Genomic DNA, 19,804 nt, shown 5'->3' with positions numbered 1-19,804 from the left:
TTCTAAAAAATATTTCTCCCAAGTCAGTGTTATGTGCAGAAAGAGCTTTAAGCTCAAGTAAGGTGATATTTTTGGCATTTTCACCCCAGCTTTGCCTTGGGCTCTGCCTATCCCCAAAGCATCTCTAGAATGGAATTTCATAATGGAAGGAGGTCCTGCACTCCGGTGCAAATCTATTGCCAGCAGTCTTCTTGCTGGCATTAGTTGACATTAGGCCCCAAAACAGGGTGTTCCGTGATCTATGTCACACAAACGTTTGGAATTTGGTACAAATACAGTTCTTCCACAATGCCTTGATTAGTGGAACAGTCTGAAATTGAGTGATTTGTAAATTTCCTGCTCAAAAAGAGGGAAAATATTAATTTTTTTCACCAGCTAAAAAGCTGAAAATTGAGCAAACAAATGGCTTCAAGATTTGGAGGGAAAATAAACATTTTAACTATGTTGTGTTAGATGTTTCATCTAATGAAAATATCAGATGAAGAACAAAAAGAGTTAAAATGATTTTAGTATTGGAAAGAGGGAATGCTGCTTCAAAATCACACCTTTCCTATTTTTCAATAAATAAATAATCAGGAAAGAAATGAAATATAGATCTTTTTGGCTAGATTAAGTTTCCAATAAATGTATTTGGTTATTTTTCTTCAAAGTGTCCCCAGCCTCCTATCTGTAACTGTGAAAAAGGAGAAAGAGGTCTTCCTGGTCCTGCTGTAAGTAGTAATTCTTTTTTAACCGACTTTCTTATGATTCATTTTGAGTGTAATCAGGGATAATTTTTGATGGTGACATTTTATTGACTGGGGATGCCTGTTTCAGGAAGGGCATATTTATGCACAATTGCTGTGTCTATGCACAGATATGTACACACGTGGCATTCACAGATGGTAGGATTACTGTCTGTCTGTTTGTTTAGCAGAGATGGGGAACATGCAGCCTTCTATCTGTAGTCAGACTATAATTTCCATCATCTCTCACTATTGTCTATGCTGACTGGAGGGCCACACATTCCCTGTCCCTGGAATGACGACAACCCTCTGTGCATACAGCCTAGCAGATGGGGGTTTTGCAACATACTGTGTTGGACTTAGTCATGCCTGGAAAAGAACCATTGAAATCAATGGGATTTGAGTTTGGCATGATTAACTTAAGTTATTGAATTCAATGGGTCATTCTAAGTATGAATAAATCTGGATCTAACCTATTATTTATAATGCATGATGTCCTTAGATCAGGTCATGGAAGTTCTGTGCCATTCCCATGGAAGTCAATGGGCATTTGCACAGAACTGAGCTGCACTGCCCGTGCATAGAGTATAGCATCAAGGAACGTGAGAAGCCATGTTTGACAATGTTAAAAGCAAAAGCATAAATATTCAAAATAACAGATATTTATTGTTCTGCCAAAATAGCCAAACATGTTCCTTCTGGCCCTTCTTGCTTATGATGATAAAATAGGATGTGTGTCTGTCCATCCATCATCCCCAACAGCTTGAAACCTAGACACCTCAAACCTGACATGCATGTTAAGTAGACCCTGGTGGTGTGCACTCCAGGGTCATTTTGCTTTTAAAGCACATTAATTAATGTTAATGAATTAAAATGTGTCCATGCAGTCCAAACCTGCAATAACATCTTCAGCTACCACTTGTGCTAGACTTCCTTAACCAGCATATAGGTTTACTGATGTGAAGCCATTGGAGATTAGTGGGCCAAGGCATGGAATTATGTGCCTGGTTCCCCACTGCTGTGTGACAGCCACCATTAAGAAGAATGGAGTGGACAGATCCTTCCCTTGGGGGTCAACAGGGCTGTATCAAGGTGGGGCCCATGCCTAAGGGTGCAAGTGGGCATGATTTCACTCAGATGGGATGGGCACAGTGTATTCAACTCTGACAGATTTTCTTGAAGCCTTTCCTGTATCAGACTAAGGACTCTTCCAACCTGTGTGGAACCAGTCTGTTTACTAGTTTTAGAATAAATCTATGCAGGATTTAAAAATATGATTTACAAAATTTACATTCATGCAGACAAGCTATGTAAAAGCTGTAAGAATGTTACTTAAACGTTTAATTGCCAGAAATAACACAAAGTAATGTTCTGACCAATGTAGCTTGGCCATAAATCTAATTCAAGTAAGAGCTGCTTTAAATTTCTTCCGTGAACAATATCCTTAGAATTCAGCCACTTTCTTCCTGCTGCCTAACCATTTCCTTAATGACGACAATATAAACCTGTAAAAGAAGCTCAGGAAGTTGGAACATAAGGGACTTCATTAACATCCTTCTGTTGCTTTTCTGCTTGCAGGGCAAAAAGGGCCGTCCAGGTGATGAAGGGCTTCCTGGTCCAAAGGGAATGAAGGTAATCCAACACTTGAGAAATGGTTAAAATGCCCATTGTTTGAAATTAGTCATTTAGAAAGAAGCTTGTTGAAGTGAACTCATGTTCAGTCATAACATGGCAGAGTTTAGAATGGAGAGTGTATCAAACGGTAATTGATATTGATTTCTAAAGTTATAAGAATAAGGATATTAAAATCATCTTGATGTTTCTAGGGGGAGTCAGGCCTAAATGGAATTCCAGGAAGAGATGGAACTGAGGTAAAACATACTCAGTTGTGCATGCGCGTATACACAAATGCACACACGTTACAACAAACACCATGATTGGGTTTGCATGGCACAGCATACCATTGTGAGTAACCAAGCCACCACAGGTTGTCATGTTATTATTATTATTATAACATTTCTATGCCGCCCCTTGCCGAAACCTCGGGGCGGCCATGTTGCATGAATGTGGACCACTTTCTACACAGCAGCTTGTTCAAAAGCAACAAGCCACCCTGATACCCCATGGGTTGTTGTAGGAGTTATCGAATCCCTGAATGGTTGTCATATCATCCAAACACAGAGAACCAAACCCATCAAGGGCTGTGGGCAGTGATGAGTAAACAATGCTCCTTATTGCTCTTGATGATTTTGTGGGACAAGTGCCACTGACAGCCAGATCTCCAATGTCCAAGTGACACTTTGGAGTAACTATCATTGGCTCAGTATCCTTTCTTGAGATTGTAATTTTTGCCCAATTGTTTGCGTGTCTTTGGCTGCCCAAAACATGGCATCTTGCCTGGCTAATGGCTTTGGAAATGTAGGAAAGGGTTCTTTTTAAAACACCTATCTGGCAAAAGTGATTTTTTTTGCACACAAATATTTCTAGGCATGAAGTCTATGTATATTTTCCCACCTCTTCCAAATGGTAAAATTTTCCTGATAGTTCTAAAAAATCTCTTTCAAACATGTCAAAAGAAAAAACTCATGGAAAAGGATGAAATATTGATATCTCATTTCTAGAGTATTTAGAGACTTAGGGAAGTATGGAAAAGAGGGGGAGCACTAGCAACTCTCTCACAGTTCTTAAAAACTAGAGGACTGCAGTGCTAAGAGAGAAATATATTTGACACCTCCTTTGGGGTCAAAGTGCCTTTAACACTTTGCTTTTCAACTGACAACTCACTATTTGGCATCTGTCAGGTAAAACAGAAAGCACTCCTGAAATCTGGAAAGCAACATTTTCATGTTTCTCTGGAAGACTGACAATTGTAGAACAGAAAGAGGCTACAGCCTATTTCCCACCCAAGACACTGAGATTCTGGTCACCAAATGCAAGCCAAGCAGTCCTGACAAAGCCTACCAAAAATCCCTGAGTTCTATTACTATTCCAGAACGTTGGAATAGTTGGGCTAAACATTTTGGATTAATCAATAAGCATTCCTTCTCTGCTGCCCTGATCCTTTTTTAAGTAGTGCCAGAACTAATTTAGTCAATGTGTGTTCTGTTTTTTCCATAAGGGGAAGCCAGGTTACAAAGGAGAAAAGGTATGCCTGTGGATATTTTTCACTTTCTTGGATTAAGTATTTGTTGCATGCCACTGAACAACTATCTCAATTTACTGAATTTAAGGACAAACAGTAATTTTTTCACACTTTTTTAAATCTAAGGGTGAAAGAGGTGAATGTGGAACACCAGGAATAAAAGGTGACAGAGTAAGTAACTATCTGATGGTTATCGATAGAGGAAAAAATAATTAAGGGCTTGTACAGTCAGGCAGTCAGGAGCTGCATCCCCCACAGAGTAGCTAGGTTTGATTTTGTAACAATACTGTGATCACTGTGCAAATTTGCCTTAGTGAGTGACTTGGTGGATAAAGAGCGTAATCACATAAGCTAGATTTTAAAATGACTGATCTTATATTAATTTTTCTGTCCATGTTTCAATTATCCTTACCAAATGTTTGCCCAGCTATTTTTTTGCCAACTATTGAGTACTAGGACATACTCAGTTTTTATACAGTATATGGATTCAAATATAACTTCCTCTGTTATGATTTAGGGCCCAGAAGGTCCAGGTGGCCCAAGAGGTCTCCGAGGTCTTCAGGTGAGAGATAGTAGACACATTTTCCTTTGAAATCATACTATTTCAAACAAAATTGTTCCTCTAATTTTACTGACGTTTGTGTTGTTTTGGCCCTGATGCCAACTTATATCTCATCAATGGGGGGCCACTTATCAATAACTACTATATGGGAAAACGTGAAGTGCAAAGTTTGTAAAATGCAGTGGAAATCTACTTGGTCACAGATATCTGGGGAATGAAGTCAATGGAGTTTCTCAGTCCATATACTGTTGGCAAAATGGACATTCCAGCTCAAGTAATAGAATATAGCAGCCATCCCCAACCAGGTGCCTTCTCAGTGGTTTGGACTATAACTCCTAAAATTCCTGACCTGCTGGCTGGGGCTCAAAAGGGTGAAGGCCAAAACATCTGGGGGGGCCAGGCCGGGAAGGATGATAGTATGCATTTCTTAAGTGGACATCCCTACAGGAAAAATCTGCATGTGGGAAAAGCAGCATATTTAAGGTGAGGTAATTTGTACACATTATGCTTGATTTATAGGATGATGAAATTATTGACCTAAATTTTATCATTCCAATTCATCCTGTGTTTACAGAACTATTCTGTGGTCCTCATTGTTAACTTTAACTTGGCAAGATTAACATGTAAGCTTTTTTAATGCCAGAGACCAGGAAACGCCTGTATATGGTCATTTTCTTAACTCATCTTCATATTTAACAGGGTCCGCAGGGTCTACCTGGAGATCAAGGACCTGAAGGAGTGCAGGGATCAAAGGCAAGAATCACAACATTAATTTAATTCTTTAATGGCATGGCATGTTACAGATAACTTGTCAACTCTTCCACCAGCCTTGCTTCCTCTCACAATATTTAGTTCAGAGTGCTTGGATTAAAAGTGCTCCTAGAAAAACAGAACCATGAAGTTCCTCAAAAAGAAACATGATGTAGAATGTAGATTAGATTTTCATTCTATTCTAATCCTATGCATGTTTATATAGTACGGCCAACTGGAAGGTGCTAGGACTTGTAGGAATTTCTTTCTGACCTAAGCATGCATTACTATACCCCACTGGGCAATGCAATTAGAAATTATGGGCAACATTTTTACCACATAAACTAGCATATACATACTTTGAAAATGGACAATGTCAAAATGGCATTGGAATACTCAGTGCTTGGCATCTATGGGCACTTAAAGGTAAAGGTTTCCCCTTGACATTATGTCCAGTCATGCCTGACTCTAGGGGGCAGTGCTCATCTCCGTTTCCTAGCCAAGGGAGCCAGCGTTTGTCCGCAGACAGTCTCCATGGCCATGTGGCCGGCATGACTAAACACCGAAGTGCACAGAACGCTGTTACCTGCCCACCGAAGTGGTGCCTTTTCATCTACTTGCATTGGCATGCTTTCGAGCTGCAAGGTTGGCAGGAACTGGGACTGAGCAACGGGAACTCACCCCGTTGTGCAGATTCGAACCGGTGACCTTTCGATCTACCAGCCCAGCAGCACAGCGGTTTAAACCACTGTGCCACCTGCACTTACTTAACAATAATTAACTGGACAGTTTGTTAGAAGATAGACTTTATGATTTTTAACAAATATTTCAAGGACTTGAGAAGACCTGCTACTTTCTTAATGGTACCAGTCAATGTACATGACAGCTTTTATAAGATAGATCCAAAAGGTTGCAGAGGAGCAATTTACTAATACTTTTGATTTTGTTTTTGCATGTTTTATCTTTGGTTTAGTTAACAGGTGTTGTTATAAAACCAGATTTATGGAATATTATCTTTAGGTTGAATTCAGCCATCTCTGACTTTTTAAAATCAGAAGTACTGATTTATGTTTTATTTGTTCCCCTTTTATATTAGCAAAAATTGGTTAATTTTTTCCATTATATTGTGATGTACTGTGGTTGTAAACAATAAAAATGGACTGAACTGTTTAACAACTATGAGAAGTACAATTTAAATCTAAATTGTAAAATCAGTTATACATTCATATTTGTATCTAGAAAAGTATGTCAAAACTAGTAGTCATCTTGCTACAGTAGAATCCAGAATTAGTGAACATGTTATGATTAAATTACATTGCAGTGATAATAGAATCAAAACTTTTTTGTCAGTAAGAAAAGCAGATATGTTTAAGATTATTCATATCTGTTGGCAGAATGTATCTCAGAAGACGGAATGTAAAATGTGCCACTATTCAAAATGTTCCTTTGCTATCAATTCCAGCCACTTTCGCTGGGCCGACTCCCCAAGAATGTCTGCAAAATCACGAAATGGATCATTGAAAGAGCAAAAATTGACTCCTCTGCTGTTGCTTAACAGTGAAACGCTATAGCAATCTAGAAATGTTTAACATTCCATATTGTTAGAGTCCCCCACAAGGCACCTCATTTACATTGTTGTATGGCGTTAAGCCTAAGGGAAATCATTAAATTGTGTCTCATAAATAACATCTTGTTGAGATTTTATATGACACTTGAATTTCTTCTTTAATGTATGGAAAAACTATTTTACTGCAGGCCATCTCTCCCAACAATGGCATAGTACACGAGCACTGATAAGTCAGAAGTCAATTCGTGCAGCTGCTTTCTTCCACTTCATCATGATTTTTGTGCTAAGATCCATGTGGAAAACATTCTTCAGAGCAACTCAGCACACACTTTGCTCTCTGGCCACAGCATATACAGCAGCCTCTAGAAATTACATTTCCAGAGTGGTTTCCATGTGAATCTCAGCATTGGATTGCTTGCAAAATCCATTCCATATTGGGCAAAAGTGGTTGAGTAAATTACTGTAGGAACAAGTTCTAATTTTATGCTTAATGCATGTAATGCTTTTGTGTTACAATGATCCTATTCTGACAAGAGGCCTGATCACCTGTCCGAATTTTTTCTGCAGTGTTGATTTCAGAAACTCTTCGGTCTAATTTGGAGCTATCCTACTTCAGGGCCTGTGATTTCCTGCTCACAGTTGTTTAGGAATTCTTTAGACAATGCGATGATCTTCCAGTTTTGCTTCTGGGTTTTCAGCACCCCCGCCTTTTTTGACATGGGATATTTCTGATTATGCAGTGTGTATTTGAAGCATACTGCAGCTCCAACAGGAGTTCATATTCAGGCTGGACATCAGGAAAAGGTTCCTCTCTGTCAGAGCAATATGACAGTGCCTAGAGAGGTGGTGGGCTCTTCCACACTTGAGAAATTCAAAAAGAAACCAGAGAGCCATCTGAGTACAATGGTGTAACTTAGTGTCCTGCAACAGCAGGGGGTTGGACCTGATGGCCTTCATGGTCCCTTCCAGCTCTACTATTCTATGGTTCATATAGCAAAAAAGCAAGCAAAAAAACCTCCCTGTGTGGAGTTCCAATATCCAGTCTGTGATGAAACCAACTGCAGATGTGGTTATTAACAGCCTCTTGTAGAAAAGCTCTTAGCTCTCACTCCAGTGTTGCCCCTGGGTGCACCCATTTACTTAATCCCAGTAGACCCAGTGGAAAGTAGTCCCTTCCCTGCACAACCATTAACATTGGGGAAAAAACACAGAAGAGTTTTTCACAAAGGGCAGAGGGTCTACTGATATCATCAGCTCCATCCACACTGTGGTGCTGATTATATTTTTCTCAGAGTCAGCCCAAAACCTTTTGCTTCCTGAAGTGGAAGAGAAAACCATGTAGAAAACTACATACAGATTCCGATTGGACTGGTGGTTGATTCTTCCATCACTGGTAGCAATGGGATAGTGTTCTCCACTACACCTGAGGCAACAGACTAGTTTGCAGGGGGAGAGGGCAGGAGAAGTGGTGTTGTTTCGTGAGGCTTGTCCTCAGGGTGGCTTGTTGTGATGTCTGAACCTGGCAAGGCATCTTTATCATGGGATGTTGGAAACAGCTGGAGAGTTGCTCATCAAGAGCAGCAAAAGCCCCCAGCACACATCATAATCCCACTAGTGCTGCCACTCACCTTCATCCCTTCTCAGCACCCTCCACTCAGCACCCTTCAGAACTGAGTAATCCTTTTGGTCCTGTAAAAATGCACAGGACTAAAAGTCTGCTGTTAGGAATTTTCTGTAATGTCTTGCTCCATATTGTGCTTTGCCTTAAAATGTGCAGATATTTACTAATCTGCCTTGAAACATTTCTATGTATACCACTCAGTTCTGCTCTGTCTTGCAATCTGCAGGTGTTTAGGGATCCTAGTCACCCAAATATTTATCCGACAGCAATCAATGGATACCAGTGGAGAGAAACAACAAACAAAAGGAAGCAGGGAGCCAAAAGTATTTGGCTGCTGTAGCAGAGTTGTAACTTTAGGTGTAGGTGTTTCTAATTCAGTAGAACATGAAGCAGCCTTAAAAAATAAAGAAGGTGTCACTAACAAGAGAAATTCCAAAGTGGTGGATGAACTTAATAAGGACATTGACAAGAGGGGGATATGGCTATGCTTGGCTAAATAGCAGGGAGCTATCATAAGAGCTCACAATTTTTTTCTCTTTTGCTATCTGATGTGGTGGGATGCGGGAGTTTCACTCCAGAAGTGCTCCAGAAAAAGGAAATTCTGGAGGACACTGATAAGAAGGGTATATGGTTATGTAGTGCTCAATAAAAAACAGGCAGTCTTGTGAAAATTCCCTGTGGGGGAATATGTATGTAGATACTTTATATTATATAAAGTTTGTGGACATGTTCCCATCTTAATAAGGGCTTTAGAAACTTAAAGCCCTTTGGTGATCTAATGCAGTAGGGAACTTTCTCTTGTGAGCCAGCAACCTCAGTAGACCCATAGTAGAAAGGGGGCTGATGCAGGGAAGGCAGAAACAAGAATTTCTGTGCAAAGACCCCTGAGATATATCCCAGCAGTGGCTGGGATGACTGAAAGGGGCTAAGGAAGAAATAAGCCCTGGCCAGCCACCAAGAAGGCAGTTGTTTGGTGGAAGTAATAGACAAGCAACCCAGCCACTGTGACTTATTCTTAAGGTGGCTTAGTGCGACAAGCAAACTCAACCTATATAAATGCAATCCATTATATAAGTAAATCCTCATGTTATCAATAAGCCTAATGTGCAATAAAAGATCAAAACAGGGATCAACTTATTTGCTCTGTTACCATTCTTCTTCCTCGTCTATTCCTCCATGTTTATGTGTTCCCCATACTTTTTATTTTTTTCAAGTTCCCAGCCCCCACATTTGCCAGAATTAGAAATAATTAAGACATTATAATTTATATTGCAAATGTGTTGAATGTAAGGGTGGGGGAGGAACAAGTTTTAACAATCCTTAAAATCCAGTGTAAAACTGCAAAGCAATTATTTTTCTTTTACCTTTTTAAAGGGTGAAAGAGGCCTCCCTGGCCCTGCTGGATTGACTGGAGAAACCGGAGTCGGATTGCCTGGCCCAAAGGTAAAAGTGCCAATCATATAGCTTGCTGTGTAAAAGAACAAAAAAAAAAAAAAAAAAAAGCAGCTGCTGAAATAATATATGACTGGATACAGACTTAACCAAGAATAAATTATGTCTTTGTACTACCTGAAAGGTATTCTGGATACAGTTCAAGTTCACACCAATAAGAAAAGCACAACCACAACTTGGTACTTGGTAAATCTCAGCAGTTCATTGATAATCAAATTTGATTTATATATACAATTAGTCTTGAGATTAGACTTGTTTAATTTCCTTCTTGTAGTCAGAAGATTATAGGTTTACTTGTTTAGTTCTTTTATTATATTTCTGTTCCTTATTTCCCTGGAAGGTTCTCAAAGAATGTTATCTAATCCTCTTCCTCCTCTCCATATATCCTCACAACACTCCTGTGACATAAGTTACCCTAAGACTCAGTGCTTGGCCCAAAGTCACCCAGTGAGCTTCATGGCCCAATGGGAACTTGAACCTAGGACTTGGCAGTACCATTCCAACAGTCTTCCCACCAAACCACACTGTCTCTTGTTGGCCATGTCCATTACAGAGGACAGCCTTCTTTTCGAAGGTGTCCCTTATTCCCCATTTTAGGCATAATCAGGAACAGAACTGCCAACAACATACTCCCCTTATACAAACCTCTGGTGCAACTGCCCTTAGAATATTATGTACCATTCTGGTTGCCTTACCTGAAAAAGGACATCAATGAATTGGAAAAAGTGTAGAGAAGGACAAACGAAATGATCAAATGGCTGGAGCAAGTCCCCTCCGAGGAACAGATACAATAGCTGGGATTGTTCCACTTAGAAAGAAGTGAGCAAGGGGAGACCTAATAGAGGGTTATGCATGGTGTGGAGGAAGTGGATAGGAAGACATTTCTCTCTCTCGCTTCTATAATACTAGAACCCAAACTCATCCCATGAAACTGATTGGTTGGAAATTTAAGACAAGCAGAGTACTTCTTCACACAAAGCACAGTTAAACTATGGCATTCACTGCCACAGGAAGGCATGATGGCTGCCGGTTTGGATGACTTTAAAAGGGGATTGGACCAAGTCATGGGGAAGGAGGAGGCTATCAATGGCCACTAACCCTCCTGGCTATGTGCTGTCCTTGATATCCGAGATGGCATGCCTGCACACACCAGATGCTGCGGAGTTTGGTCTTGATTGGTCTTGTCCCATCCTGCTTGAGGGATCTTGTGGACAGTTGGTTTCTACCATGAAAACAGGATGCTGGACTGAATGGACCACTGTTCTCATCCAGTATTGCTTTACTTACATTCTTTTGCTGTTGTTCATAAGAACTGTTGCCCATTAAGAGAAGCTAGACAACAGATACATACAAGTAAGTCATCTGGTCATAGTCTTCTGTGCTTTGGTGTAATTTACAATATTCCTAATTAAATTCTAATAATTCTTTCCAAATGTGCATGTGTGCATGTATGCACATATGTGTGTTTGTGTATGAATATCATGTGAAAATATTATGTAAAGCACTGTCCTTTTATGACCTTTTTTGGTAATACTTGTCTTATTTTCTGGCATTTCATAAGGGTACTTAAGAGCATTATATCAAATCAAATCATCTTTTACTCAAACCAAAATGCAACGTATCTTTTTCTGAAGGGGGACATTGGTTTGACAGGAAGACCAGGCCCCGTTGGTCCACCAGGAGTTGGAGAACCAGGTTTGCCTGTATGTACTTAATGTGAGAAAATCCCATAAGGGGAATGCCTCAGAAAGGAAAATCAGTGCCTTGCTGGAAGCAAGCATTATAAAAAATCAAGTCAGGTGTACAAGGAACAGTGCAGGGGAAAGTTGTTTTGATGCCAGGAGTCCTTCTTTGTTCATGCAAAAATTGATCGAGACTTTATCTTTGGCTTGCAAAGAAAGACAGACAGAAATCCACGAATGGTGATGTGTCACAATGGTGACTTAGTCCTTCCAGTATCAGAGGCATGGGCAATACTGCACTCATGCCCTGCTTGTGGGTTTTCAGTAGGCATCTAGTTAGCTACTGTGGGAACAGAATGATTAACAAATGATTGGCCTTTGGTCTGATCCAGCAGGAGTCTTCTTATGTTCTAACCTGAGGCACTTGCTTTAGGGATAGAAAATGTATGTTCTGCTCATTTTCATCCTGCTTAAAACCTGTCAGTTTTCAGCTCTAATCTGTCAGTGGGATACTTTGAACTAGGCATAAATGCTAGGAATGTCCTGCAAAAACCCCAACAAATAAAAACCTTGATTAATGCCCCCCAAAAACCAACAGTAGTACAAGATCACAAGAGTGCCAGTTTATTTGCTACTGCTTGGCCAGTCTCCTTTATCTGAGGTTTTCTGATCTAAACAACTCCTTATCACTGCAAGGATCTTGTATCACTATGGTTGTTGTTTTGGCTGCTCCATGTCACCACATTGATTACAGGATTCCTCCCCCCCCCCCCCCCCCCCCCTGTGGCTTATTCAGTTAGCATTGGGTTAATCAGCCAAGAAATTGGGCTTTGATTTTTCTTCTAGTGAATGTCCTCAGCAAGCAAAGAAACAGTTGCCCAGAATGTTGCAAACCAAGGCTTACTGGATCTATTTTAAAGTCCACTGCTGTGAATCTTAATGCACTTGCTTACCTTGAAGTCTGTGAGTGATCTCATAACCATCTATTATTAAACTTGAGCTTATGCTTGACTACTTTGTTGGGTTATTACAGGATGAACCTTGCAAGCTCAACATTTGTAAGCCTTTTATTCAGGAATGTCAGGGGGAAAAGACAGCTAGTATAATCTGGTATAACTTGTTATTGCTGCAATTCATCGTTTCTTGCTTTTTGATGTATCCTGAATACAGAATTACTCTTGCAATTTGAGGCAGGTTGAAACTAGGCTCTGAACTGCAGAGATGTGTAAAGATTACACTTTGATCTGCTATTGATTTTCACAGTTTTCTGGGTTGCTCTTCTAAAACATTTTACAGGGACCTCAAGGACCACAAGGTATTCAGGGAGAAAGGGGATTGCTGGGAGAAGGATTCCCAGGACCAAAGGTACCAAGATGGTATTATTTAAATAAATGTCCTTCCTAGTTTTTCATTTAACCATTGTCATGTTCATATTTGAATGACTAAAACACACACCAGTGAAAATGAACTCTATCATATTGAGTTCCTCCACTCACAGGCTCTTTGTTCCAAACAAAGGTTTCCATTAATAGAAGGGAAGGAAGTCATTTTTTTGCAAATCCCTTTTTTTCTGCACTGTCCCCAAATTATTCCAAAGAGTCCTCTGATCCTGTGGAGCTGTTTTGCAGGTGGATGGATGGAAAGATCTACAGAAGGAAAGGAGAATCTGTGAAAATCCCTTTCCATTCATGGAAGCCTCCATTAGGATCAAAGAGCTTTCCATAAGCAGAGGGAATTAACTGATATTGACCTATTGATCAATGGAATTATTTTAGAAAAGGGAGCAAATCAAAAGCTTTCCTGTTGGAGGGAATGAGAATGTGGAAGTCCCAAATTGCTGTGATGATTGGATGTGGATTAACACACAGAAACTCAGTCCAGACAAGACAGCAGTACTGTTGGTCACTAGAAAAGCTATGATGGCCACTTTTCAATAAGGTGCAACTCCCTCTGAAGGAGCAGGATCATAGCTTGAGGCTGCTTCTTGAGTCACCTTTGCTCCAGGAGAGTCAGATAGCTGCTGTGGCCAGGAGCCCTTTTGTCCAAATGCAACCAAGACTGTGTGCCCAGACTGCCATGCCCACAGTAATCCTTCTCTCTTAATCACTTCCCATGTATATGATTGGACTGCACTTCATGTGGAGCTGTTCTTGAAGAGTGTTTGGATACTTCAGCTAGTGCAAAAAGCTCAGCCAGATTGCTTTTCATATTGCAGTGGTCTTCTATCCACTGTACTGGGCACAATTCAAGGAGCTGATGCTTACCTGCAAAGACCTGAATGGGTTGGAACCAGGGTATCTGAAAGACCACCTCCTCAAATGTGACCTTGCCTGTAGTTTAAGATTTTCTTTGGATGCTCTTCAGCATGACCCAGAAAGTTTTGGTTGGTTGGAATGTAGAATAAAAAAGGTTAGACTTTGAACATACTCGAGGAAACCTCTTTCTTAATATGAGTCTTATTGCCTGAACAGGTCACCAGGAGAAGGCCTACTGTGAATGCTACCTTGCCAAGAATGGCATGAATGGGAGTAAGAGCTTGTCTACATTAGGCTGTACTTACTTTCAGTTTCTTGGCAAAATTAAAGTCAAAGCATTGCACAGGGTTTCCTTTCCTGCATTTCCACTATGCAACCTTAAGGTGGCACTGTGGTATAGCAGAATAGGATAAATAAACAAGTTAAAGGGGGTTTCTTTCACTTTAAAAAATAAATAACTGCATTTTCCCCTACTCTTAAAAAAATGCCACAGGTGCTCTTCAGTGAGAGAGGTAAAACTACAGGGTCATGTCTCTAAAGAACCCGTAATAACTATGAATGGGGAATGATGAGTACATAACCAATGTCATGTGTAGAAAAGCTCTAAAAAGCAGGATTTCCATAGTAGTGGCTCCAATGCTCTGAAATTCCTTCCATGGGCACATTTGCTAATGCAGATTCCTGCTACAAATGTTGGGGCATTTTTAGACACCTTTCATCTTTCCGCAGAATTGGAGTCCCATGTTTTGATAGTTAGTCTGAGCAGTCTCCAATGGCTCCCTTGCGTCAACCCTACCGACCTGGCCCATTTCAGCAATGAACATTTTCACTTGTTCCAGGGCTTGGCCTCTGGAATGCTAAACCTCTGTGGCACAAGTGGTAGGCCTGCTGATCAAGGAACAGATGTGGCAGCAGGTCCATGCCCAGAGATGAGCAATGTTAGATATTGCCCAGTTCTGTCTTAAGTTATGTTAAAGCAATGTATTTTTGTACTAGGTTTTAAACTATTGAAAGCTACCATTTTTTCACAAAGAAAGATAGGAATGGATATCTAAAATTAAATAAAAAATCTAGTATGAAACTATAATATTGCTACAATATACTGTAACAATCTATACATTCCTACTATATATGTCTACTCAGAAATAAGTCCTGTTTGGGTTCAGGGTGAGTGTGTACAGGATTAGAGCCTCAAGCGTCAACCTCTATTTTAGGTACTTCAAGGAGCCCATCCATGAGATTATGTATTGACTGAACATTCCCCACCAGTTTAGAAGTCAACCAAACATATGGAGAGAAGAGAAAAAACTGTTTGGCTTTTTATGGTAACTTGCAGATTGAACAGTGATCTTCTCTGGAGAGAAAAAGCCCTGTGAGGCACAAAAACCGCCTTCCCCAAGGTGGTGAATTGCAACCCCCATCATCCCCAGCTAGCAAGGTTAAGGGCTGAAGAGAAACTTCAAGCACTTATTTCTGCATTTGTAGTATTTTGAATATATAGTTATGTGAACAGCAATCAATCCATTTGAACTAATTAAACCCAAGATTATAGTACAGCTCACACTTGCTAACTACCATGTAATTTTGTTTCCCCTTTAGGGAGATCGTGGCTTTGATGGTCCAAAGGGACCTCGGGGCCAACCAGGCATTGGCATAAAGGGTGAAAAGGTAAGCAGTAAATATGCCACGGGATTTGCAAGTCTAAATAAACCTGAATGCTCCGTGACTGATACTAGTCACAAAGGGTGAAATGAAGCAAAGTAAAGACTTTGCTTTTTCAATAGGCATTGAACAATACTGTACTTTGCAGATAGATTTATGACCAGTGAACCTATTTTAGCATCTCTTTGTAGAAAAGCAAAAGATGAAGTAACAAGTGCTTGATCCTGTGGGAAAGTTAAGTTCTGGAATGGAAAAAATTCCCCAGAGACAGTACAGGCTCCTTACTGAAGCAGAGGCAGCATTTATAAAGCTTCCTATTTCAGTGTGTCCTTAGACAATATAAAATAAGCTTGTCAGCTCATCTGTCTGGAGGGTATGCCACTGTTTTCAAAGGAGCTATAGCAAGTGGAAGTCATGTATGAAAGATGCCAGGTATCTGAACATGGGAGAAAGTAACCAGACTTTGTTTATCAGGGCGAGATTGGTCCTCCTGGTTTGCCTGGGCCTATTGGATTACCTGGTGTGGGTATTCAAGGAGAGAAGGTGAGTTTTGTTGTAAGTTTTAAGAAATTGCTTGTGCCATGTTCTGGGAACTCTTTCTAAAGGATTGTAACTCTGACCTATGTTCTAGGGAGTAGAAGGCCCGAAAGGACCACCAGGGCCGAGAGGACCACCTGGACAGGGATTACCTGGACCAAAGGTGAGCAAATTCAATCATAATAGAACTGTGACTGCTATTCTATCAAACAGATAGAACATTCTAACCTATCTAATAGAATTGACAAGAGATGGGTTATTTTCATTTTGATGCCTTAAACCCAAGGTGGACAACATCTGGTCCTTGTCAAGCCACCAAATTTACTAATGAAGTCAGGGGAAATAGTCTAAAAAAGTTGTCTTTTTTAGCTATGGAGCATTAAGAGGGTAAACTAGCTAAACAAAGTGCTGTTTAGAAACCACCTTGCCTGGTTTAAAAGTATGGTTCTCAAAGGATCTGTTACATGGAGAATATTTGCACTGAACAAGAGTTTGGTGTCATTGTCAGTACATGCAATCTCTTAATGACTGGCATGAAATTTGCTTTTCATTTGCAAAACAAGCACATCCATTTCCTATTTCAAAGAGATGGAAGTACCAGACCATCTTTTTTTCTCTTGAGGAACCTGTATAAGAAGAAACAATTAGAATTGGACGTGGAACAACCGATTAGTTCAAAATTGAGAAAGGGGTATGGCAAGGCTCGATATTGTCACCCTGCCTGTTTAACTTATATGCATAGGCAAAAGGCCAGCCTAGATGACTCAAAAGCCAGAATTAAAATTTCTGGGAGAAATATCAACAACCTCAGTTATGTAGATGATACCACTTTAATGGCAGAAAGTGAAGAAGAACTAAAGAGCCTCTTGATAAGGGTGAAAGGAGAGCACAAAAGTTGGCTTGAAACTCAGCTTTTAAGAAACTAAGATCATGGCATCTAGTCCTATCACTTCCTGGCAAATAGATAGAGAAGAAATGGAGGTAGTGACAGATTTTATCAATGCAGATGGTGACTGCAGCCAAGAAATTAAAAGATGCTTGCTCCTTGGGAGGAAAGATATGGTAAATCTTGACAGCATACTAAAAAGCAGAGACATCACCATGCTGACAAAAGTTCATATAGTCAAGGCTATGGTTTTCCCAGTTGTAATATATGGCTGTGAGAGTTGGACCATAAGGAAGGCTGAGTGCTGAAGAATTGACACTTTTGAATTGTGATGTTGGAGAAGACTCCTGAGAGTCACTTGGACTGCAAAGAAATCAAATCAGTCAATCCTAAAGGAAATCAACCCTGACTGTTCTTTAGAAGGACAGATACTGAAGATGAAGCTCAAATACTTGGGCCACCTAATGAGAAGGAGGACAAGTCCCTGATGCTGGGAACGATTGATGGCAAAAGGAGAAGGGGACGGCAGAGGATGAAGTGGCTAGATGGAGTCACTGGAGCAGTGGGTATGGGCTTGAGTGGACTCTGAGGGATGGTAGACGACAGGGGAGACTGGAGAAATGTTGTCCATGGGATTGTGATGGGTTGGGCATGACCTTGTAACTAAACAACAACAACAACAACAAATTAGCTTTAGTCTTGCAAACTCTCCTTCTGTCCCGATATGATTGTGAGCAATCAGATGGTTTTGCTTCCTTTTCAAAGAAGCAAGTCTTTACCTGGACAGACTGTGGTGAGACTTAAAACTGCTTTAACAGCCTTCCTGGTGCCCTTAATGTGGTGCCCCTGGACTCCTACCTACACTAGCCAGATTAGCCAATAGTCAGGAATTCTGGGAGTTGCAGTCCAAAACAACTGGAACGTCCCAGGTTGGGGAAAGTTACTTTAGGAAGAAATGCCGACTTGAAACCATGGTTTCTTATCCCTAGTTGTTTCTCTAAACTAGGGGCAAGCAACATAGTGTCCAAGGGCTACAAGTGTGTCCCTGGCCACTTCTGCAGGACCTTTGCTCCCAACTACTGTCAAATTTGCTGTAGAGGCAAATGCATTGATTCTGTAAGGAAGCCAGCGAAGCAGGAAGTGCATGCCATGCTGCTGTCAGAAACAAATTCCTTGCAGACTTCCTGCAGTTGCAAATTGGCCAGTTAAGTCAGTGGCAGCAATTTCAGAGGGGTGCTGTGAATCCCCCAGCAGGGCTACAGAGAGAAGGCAACAACCGCCAGATGTAACCAACCCTTCCTTAAGCCATAGTTAAGATTAACTGCAGTTCTAGGTATAAGTATAACAACAAGCCATGATTTATTGAAAGCAGAAGCAAGAGGTTCCAATTTCCTCCTGGCAACCTTGCCAGAAGAAAACAGGGGAGAGGGAGATATACATAATACTACATTATTATATTGAAACTCAGTTGAGAACTTTGTTTTTTCCATTTGCATCTTACCAAAAGAGGTCCTTCTATCGACACATTGCCATAGTCTCCCTAGAAATGAAAACTGAGCAGATATTCATCTATATCTTGGTTGCTTTTCAAATATTTTGTTGTTCTTGTTGTTGTTGAAGGGCGATCAAGGTTTACCAGGGGAAACCGGAGCTCCAGGAGACAGGGGTCTTGGAGAACCTGGTGCGAAGGTAAGGTGTTCTGTAAAAGTTCTCTATTGAAAATGGTGATGAGCTTTCCTATTAACATATTTGAAATTCAAAGTATAAATATTTTTAAATAAAAGCCAAATTATCTTTAGTCTTAATGCAGAGATATGCACACTTAGCAGTGGGACATTGTGCATATCTAACAGGGTTACTGCAGAAGCACTCAGCAGGGCTGAAACAATATGAGTCTGATTCTGTATTTAGGAGAACTGAATTAGCAGTTGTACAAAAGCGGCAGAGAAAGAATGTACAGAAAGTTCTTCAAGTTACTGAATGGTAATGAAATCAAAATTAAAGTTTCTTGGCGCAGGAACTTGCATGTGGCTTACAATGGCTGATGTTAGCAAACAGAATCAATTCTGCTTTAGCAGTCCAGAACCATCACTGATGAAGTCACGTTTCTGCTGTAATACCAGTTGTTGGATTTAGACATTTCTCACCGGGGGCTGTGTGTGTGTTTTCCAGTCCAGTGTGTGTTGCACATGTGATGCCTGATGGATGAGGGCTAACACCTCAACACTTTTACCCCTTCTTGTTTACATTAGGGGGAACCAGGTTCCTCAGGCCTAGCAGGCCTTCCAGGCCTTCCGGGAGAAGACGGAGCCCCAGGGCAAAAGGTTTGTCCCTCTTCTTCAAACTTGTCTATGCCTCAAACTTGACAGACTTCCTTTCAAAGGTCCATCCCGCAGACTTTTCCTTGCAGCAAATAGCCTGGTAAATCTGGACTAGTTTAATTTACACTCAGAGATTTGTTCTGTGTGGTTTAATGGCTCGGCGACCTAATTCATATATAACAGTTTCTATCTAGACAGCTAGAATTCGATAAAATCCAGTGAAACCAATTACCAGTCTAAGGTACCTGCTTTTAAAGAACAGGTGTAACTGGGTCTGCATCTTGGATCCATTCTGTTTGGGAAGTCATGTAGAGATTTGGATTAACCAAGTGGGGGAAGTTAAGTTTGCTACTGTAAGTATGTGTTTTGCTCTGTGCCTCTATCACAGAGGAAATGCAAACTCAAGTAAGTAAACAAATAATTAAGTAAATAACATTTACAGATAAAGAGTACATACTTATACATATAAGTTTGTAAAAGACTTAACTTGTCATGCTGGACATAGATTATCTTACTGTACTTCTTGTGACTATCCTGTAAGAAGGATCATCATTATTATCTCCAAATTACAGATGAGGCTAAAGCTGAGAGCCTGTAGGATGCACTCCTACAACTCCCAGGATCTTCCAGATAGGTTGTAGA

General features: G+C 40.5%; 1 protein-coding gene across 1 annotated transcript in view; it reads left to right on the top strand.

Annotated features, from left to right (window-relative positions):
- The window catches only part of LOC123017150 (collagen alpha-1(XXVIII) chain-like), a 49,361-nt gene that overhangs the window by 7,943 nt on the left and 21,614 nt on the right, over positions 1 to 19,804 (top strand). The window contains 15 exon segments of the mRNA XM_044418299.1: positions 651 to 710; positions 2,304 to 2,357; positions 2,552 to 2,596; positions 3,844 to 3,870; positions 3,994 to 4,038; positions 4,385 to 4,429; positions 5,129 to 5,182; positions 9,742 to 9,810; positions 11,454 to 11,522; positions 12,798 to 12,866; positions 15,356 to 15,424; positions 15,893 to 15,961; positions 16,050 to 16,118; positions 18,462 to 18,530; positions 19,094 to 19,165. Of these exon segments, the coding sequence (XP_044274234.1) occupies positions 651 to 710; positions 2,304 to 2,357; positions 2,552 to 2,596; positions 3,844 to 3,870; positions 3,994 to 4,038; positions 4,385 to 4,429; positions 5,129 to 5,182; positions 9,742 to 9,810; positions 11,454 to 11,522; positions 12,798 to 12,866; positions 15,356 to 15,424; positions 15,893 to 15,961; positions 16,050 to 16,118; positions 18,462 to 18,530; positions 19,094 to 19,165 (885 nt within the window).

This window comes from Varanus komodoensis, unplaced genomic scaffold (assembly GCF_004798865.1).
Source record: "Varanus komodoensis strain SLA01 unplaced genomic scaffold, ASM479886v1 scaffold9, whole genome shotgun sequence".
Taxonomy (NCBI): domain Eukaryota; kingdom Metazoa; phylum Chordata; class Lepidosauria; order Squamata; family Varanidae; genus Varanus; species Varanus komodoensis.
Note: the sequence above shows the minus strand (reverse complement) of the source record. Positions and strands in the feature narration are given on the sequence as shown.